Below are 5963 nucleotides of genomic sequence, written 5' to 3'. Positions count from 1 at the left end.
CACCTGGACTGGACGCTTCAAATATGTCCGCGTGACCGAAATTGAGAATGGGCCGCAGTCGGTTGTCAACCTGCTGCCTGTATTTGTGGGGAACTGGATGAGGTGCTTGTACGGTGAGCCGTATCCTTTGTGTGAGGAGTTGAAAAACGTGACGGCTGAGCCCCAGCCTCTGCCTGCCCCCGCTCCTCCTCCAGAAGATCCCCTCTGTAAACTTAAAAAACTGGCCAAGCACAAATGTCACATCAAACGCTTTGATCGATACAAATTTGAAGTCACAATGGGCATGCCGCTGGAGAGGAAGAGCAAGAACGGAACAATCATAGAGGACGAAGATGCGACTAAGGACATAGTTCTGCGGGCTAGTAATGAGTTCAAGTCTATGCTTTTATACTTAAAAACAGGGAGCCTGGTGGAGTTCAGCACCATACTGGAGGGTCGTTTAGGCTCCAAATGGCCCGTGTTTGAACTAAAAGCCATTCACTGCCTGTCTTGTGGCGATGCCCGATTGCCCAGCAGCAGGCAGTACAAGATTGAACACGACTGGAGGCGCACGGCTCAGAGTGCCCTGCAGTTTGGGTTTGACTTCTTCTTCAACCCCTTCCTGACCGCTCAGCTTGAGCAACACTCAGAGACTGAAGTAGAGACTGTGACACATGAGGGGGGGTAGAGATCTGGCAAACACACCTCTGGGAGAAATAAGATGTATGATAATACTAGTTGAAGAACATTAATGATTGTACTTCACTCTTCTTAACACTGTAAGAGTAAAAGGGTGGACACGTACTCCGACATGATTGGTATTAGTCCTCTTGTAAATTTGGACATGTGCGAGTGTTTGTTTGCGAACTTATAGCTTTTGAGCCAAAATGTGTGAGAACACAAAAAAATTAAATATACAAAGAGGAGAAACACAAACTAAGGTTTTTAGAATAAGTAATTTACTGCCTAACACTAAAGTAATAAAAACACAATCTAAACCTCGTTAGCTGTGGTCTGTTAATAATGATGAAATCATTGTTCAAACACTACGTCTGCTGAACCCATTTTTACGAACATTTATCAAATATTTGTAGCCAAAATCATCAGTATTTCCATGTTACAGTCTCCATGGTGAACTGTACTTATTCTTTTTTCTGTTGCCTACAAGTTATAGAAGAAAAAGGTTTGTAATGCTAATAATTTGTGCAGTTGTTTTTGCTATCAAGCTTTAATCATTTAACAGACAGTAAATGTGCTGTATGTTGTATTGGGAAATTATTTATAAGTGCCTTATAAAACTGTTATTAAAAAATGGAAGAGAATAGACTAAATCATGTCTTTAATCCTTAACCTTTAAAAAGATCAGCTGCATCTGTGCTTGTATTTATTACAGAGTAGGTATCCAAGTTTTTCTCCCTTCTCATATAGTTTTCCCCTCCCTTGTTTGTCTCCATCGCTGCTGTGCAGGGATGTAACATATGGAACGTTTGCAGTCCCTGAGTGAAGTGTTTTAAGTTAGGATGTCACTACTGTTTTCTATACTGTGACCCATAAACATTATTAAAAACATTTGTTTGTTGTTGTTTTTAGTCAACATTAACTGCATTATATTCATTTTTAATACAACATTCTAAGGTATGAAGCAATGCATTTAGTCCTGCCTTTATAAACAAGTGCTAGTCTCGCACTGCCAGAGCTATATCTACGGTGCTGCGGAGTAAGGTCTGGCTACACTATACATCCATTCCAGGACAGGAGAAAACCACACTCTGGGCTGTTTGCATTTCCTTTAACCAATCACAATTGTCTTGGGCGGTGCTAAGCTCTGGACGTTGAGACAGCAACTCTGCATAATGTCTAAGGAAGGAACTTGTTTTGGTGAAATTTTTGCACAGCGCAAAAAGAAAATGCCTCATACAATATTAAATGAAGTTAACTGTTCACACAATACAGTAACGTGAGCTATTTAAATCAGCTGTATATATGGTGAAACGAAATTTGCTCTTACCAGTGTATCACCATGTGTACTTGACAGTAATCCCACCAATTGGTTCCAAAATCTCAGAGTCCTGATCATCTTGTCGGGTTGTATTTACTATAACAACCGCCTTGCTCTACTTTATCCCTTACATACTGTACACAGCTATAACCTGTTCTGGTGAACTTTTACAGGGTCACAATAGGAAAAAAAACAAGAAGAAAAAATTCTGACCAAATCTCGCTGGCAGGAATATAAAACAGGGCTAAATAGTGATCTTCCCCAGTCTCAGCAGCTTTCTTTAGCAGCCGTTTCACAAAGCCAAGCTGTTTGATTGCAGATACCGTGGACTTGATGTGACATGTTCAAAGCCATATGTCTCTGCAAAATCTCTGTACTGCTGGCGGCTGAATTGTGGTCCATTGTCACAGTCACTGGGATTCCATGTCTTGCAAAAAAAATGGATTTGGTGTGTTTTATCACTTGTTTTGCTGTTGTGTCACACAGCAAAACCAACTCTGGATAGTTTAACTTGTAGTCCATAATGACAAGGTAGTCTCTCTCCGCCAGCTGGAACAAGTCTGTTTCAACTTTTCTCCATGGTTCCTCAGGTTTGCTGTGGGCCATAAGAAGCTCCTTCGGTTGCTGACACGTCTCACAGCGCTGCACCAGTAACTCAATGGCTCTGTTCATGTGTGGCCAAAACAGAGCTCTTGCATTTCTCTATACCTAAATGCCCTTCATGTGTGAGTTCTGCCATTTGTGAGTACATGGAGGTAGGTATGACAATCTGTTGACCTCTCATTAGCAAGCCCCTCCCAACTGACAGTTCTTTAAAGCTCTGGTAAGGATTCATCAGCCTCTGGTCTCCTGGCAGATTGATTTTCTCCATGACATCTTGCAGCTCCTGGTCATCTGCCATTGCTTTAGCAATCAGTCTCCATTTCTCCTCGGACACTGGTAGTTTTTTTTGTTCATAGTCCACATGTACCTGCATATCGTGTTCAGTACTGCTTGATCCTGTGTTGCTTAATGATGCTCTGCTGAAAGCTTCTGCCATTACCAGGTGTTTTCCTGGTGTGAACTCAAATGTCAGGCTATATTTCTGGAGACGAAGCATTATGCGTCCTTCTGTCCTGTCCTTCTTTTGAAGCATCTGTGGACACTTTCATTAGGAACGCTGTAGTCAATAAATTTCAGCACTGGCTTTTTTAACTAGACTGTTCTTGCACATTTCCCATTCAGCCACATGTTCCTGTCCCCACTGGCATTCAGCTCCACTTTCTGGCAGGCTGTATAAGGCTCTTGTGTGAGCGGAAAGATTGGGAATGAATTTTCCCACATAGTTGACTGAGCGTAGTGCACGTTGCAGCTCAGTTTTACCTTTGGGTGATGGCATGTCTGTTACAGCCCTCATCTTTTCAAGGTCTGGCTGTATCCCTGCTGCAGATAGTCTGTCTCCCATCTAAGTGATATCACCCACCCCGAACTGACACTTTAGTTTGTTCAACTTCAGCCCAGATTGTTGTGCTTGTGCCATCACCTTTCTCAGTCACTCATGTTCTGCCCCTGAAGTTCTCACACCTCCCATGCCATCGAACAGTTGCTGTACTGTCCTGTGAAAAACCTCTGGAGCTGAGGCAATTCCAAAAGAATACACAGAAAACAATATCTGCCAAAGGGAGTGTTGAAAGTGCAAAGTTTTGCACTTCCTTCATCTAGCTTAATTTGGCATCCAACTTGGAAAAGAAACCTGCTCCAGCCATCGCGCTTGTTAAGTCTGACATCGTTGGCAGTCTGTAGTGCTCTCTTTTGATCCACTTATTCAAATTTCCTGACCCAATCTGTGGGCTCTTCCACTCTTGTTACTATCCACGCGCCCCTAGGGGTCACTATAGCGCTGTCAATGACATGGACTCTTTTAATTAGCCCAAGTTTCTCACTTGCTTTTAGACCTAAGATTGGTTGTCTCTCCTCCTCCACCAGGACAAACAGTCCATTTATAGTGCATCCTTCTGAAAGAGTGTCTCTGAAAACACCCTTGTATGGGATTGGTTGATTGTTAAATGCTCTTAAGTTCAGTTTCTTGGGTCTCACCTCTGGCTTTTTGTTCATCTTCTCGAAGTATGTCATTGACAGGACGTTTACCTGTGCACCGGTGTCAATTTTCATTGTAACTGCTACTCCATCCACACATAAAGGTGCTATCCATTCATCCTCATGGTCACCCATATCAGTCAGCGTCACTGCTTCCACACACAGTGGTTCTCCGTCCTCATTGTCACTTTCCTCTTTTGCTTGCCTGACGACATGTCATTTCTTCTTTGTTTAACAGAACCTTTCTCTTCCCCGCACACTTTCAACAGTCTTTGCCATATGCCAGGCACTCTTTTTGGGACATGCTTACTCCCACGTCTCCCACAGTCTTCGCCCTTTGGTCTCAAGACTGCCATTTATCTGGCCTCTTTTTGTGGTTACGCACTGCATCAACCGTGGCTGATTAACACTCATTGTCAAAAGACTAACTGATTTTTGTACTATTAGCAGCCTGGCAAATATTAATTACCTTTTCGACCGTTACTCCTATGACGATCTGATCCCTTATCATGGAGTCACACAGTGAGCCAAAGATGCAGGACTGACTCTATAGATGCAGGTCTGTTGCACACAGTTCTACTGACTGTCTCTTTTTGCATTCTACTCCTGAAGACATACCGCTCAAATGTTGACATTTTTCTTGGTGTACAACAGTCTTCAAACTTGCTCAACACCGCAGGGAACTTGTCTCTTTACTCTTCTGAAAAGGCAACCGTGCTATGTTCTGTTGGTCGTTACTTTCTTCCAGTCCTATCGCCAGCAAATAGAGCTAAAAACTTTGCCTTAAGGCTTTCTAGTGTTTGTGAATGTTGCCTGTTAATTTTAACTCATCAGGCAGGCAATTATTCATTACACTCATTTTCCGGGTTTACTCCTGGTACCATGTATTAACCAGACTGCAAAACCTGACTGCCATTTTGTAGAACTGCTTTATTGTCCGTCTTCTGCAAGGTAGGCCTAATGCAACAATGTGTAAAAATGCAGCTCCCCCTGTTTGTTGGCTGTGTAGCCAGTTTCAGTAACAGCAGTTCAGTCTCTCTCAAGCCCCGTCGGCCCGTTCAATGCACACCTTCACACTACCACTCCTTGATCCTCCCCCCACTAACACAGGTGAGAGTCATGAGTAAATGGACTGTTCTTATATAGCGCATTTCTAGTCTTAACGACTACTCAAATCACTTTTACATAGTACAGGAACCATTCACACGTTTGGGCCGAGGCTGCCATACAAGGTGCCACCTGCTTGTCAGATAAAACACTCACACACACATTCAAACTCCAATGGCGCAGCATCGGGGGCAGCTCAGGGTTCAGTGTCTCGGTTGGGATTTGGTGTGTGTGTCCAAAGCAGCTCCAGTGTTCACTCTTTTCTGATGACGCCAGTCTCTTGTTCTTTTCAATATCCGGTTTCTTATTCTGGGTGAAGAAGAAGACTGTTCCTGAAATTTGTATCTAATGTATTTCAAGATGGCGCATGAATGTGGAGAGTCTACCCCAGTTCATGCAAGAGCAAATGTAAAATTTCAAGCCAATAGGAATACTTGGAACTTGATGGTAGTGGTAAATATTCATAAAAAGAGGCATAAAAGGGCAATACAGATTTTGATAATAAACAACTACAAACATTACACACTGGGGCTTTAATGTTTCCTTGGATCAGTGAGGCTCTAAAATCACGGTTGCAGCTGTTGCCGTGGTCCTGCTGCACGTCCTGCAATGCCCCGTTACATCCTACCACGCCCTGCTGTGCCTTGTAATGCCGTGCAGTGCCTTGCTATGCCATGAACTACTAACAACTACTATTTTTAGTCACTGTTCCATTATCTTTTACTGTGTCGGTTATTGCCACTCTTCATTTTAACCCCAACTGGCCTATCAGACACCGCCTACCAAGAGCCTGGGTCTGTCC

At 43.2% G+C, this 5963-nt stretch overlaps 2 protein-coding genes across 2 annotated transcripts in view; one reads left to right on the top strand and one right to left on the bottom strand.

Annotated features, from left to right (window-relative positions):
• The window catches only part of wfs1b (Wolfram syndrome 1b (wolframin)), an 8678-nt gene extending 7130 nt beyond the window's left edge, over positions 1-1548 (top strand). The window contains exons 10-11 of the mRNA XM_032527999.1: positions 1-697; positions 746-1548. The exon at positions 1-697 is cut by the window's left edge and continues 879 nt beyond it. Of these exons, the coding sequence (XP_032383890.1) occupies positions 1-667 (667 nt within the window). The 3' untranslated portion in view covers positions 668-697; positions 746-1548. The remainder of the gene's footprint in view (positions 698-745) is intronic.
• LOC116696823 (serine/threonine-protein phosphatase 2A 55 kDa regulatory subunit B gamma isoform) overlaps positions 1-5963 on the bottom strand; it is a 36782-nt gene that overhangs the window by 3127 nt on the left and 27692 nt on the right. The window lies entirely within an intron of this gene.

The sequence above is a fragment of the Etheostoma spectabile genome, chromosome 10 (assembly GCF_008692095.1).
Source record: "Etheostoma spectabile isolate EspeVRDwgs_2016 chromosome 10, UIUC_Espe_1.0, whole genome shotgun sequence".
NCBI classification, from domain to species: Eukaryota; Metazoa; Chordata; class Actinopteri; order Perciformes; family Percidae; genus Etheostoma; species Etheostoma spectabile.
Note: the sequence above shows the minus strand (reverse complement) of the source record. Positions and strands in the feature narration are given on the sequence as shown.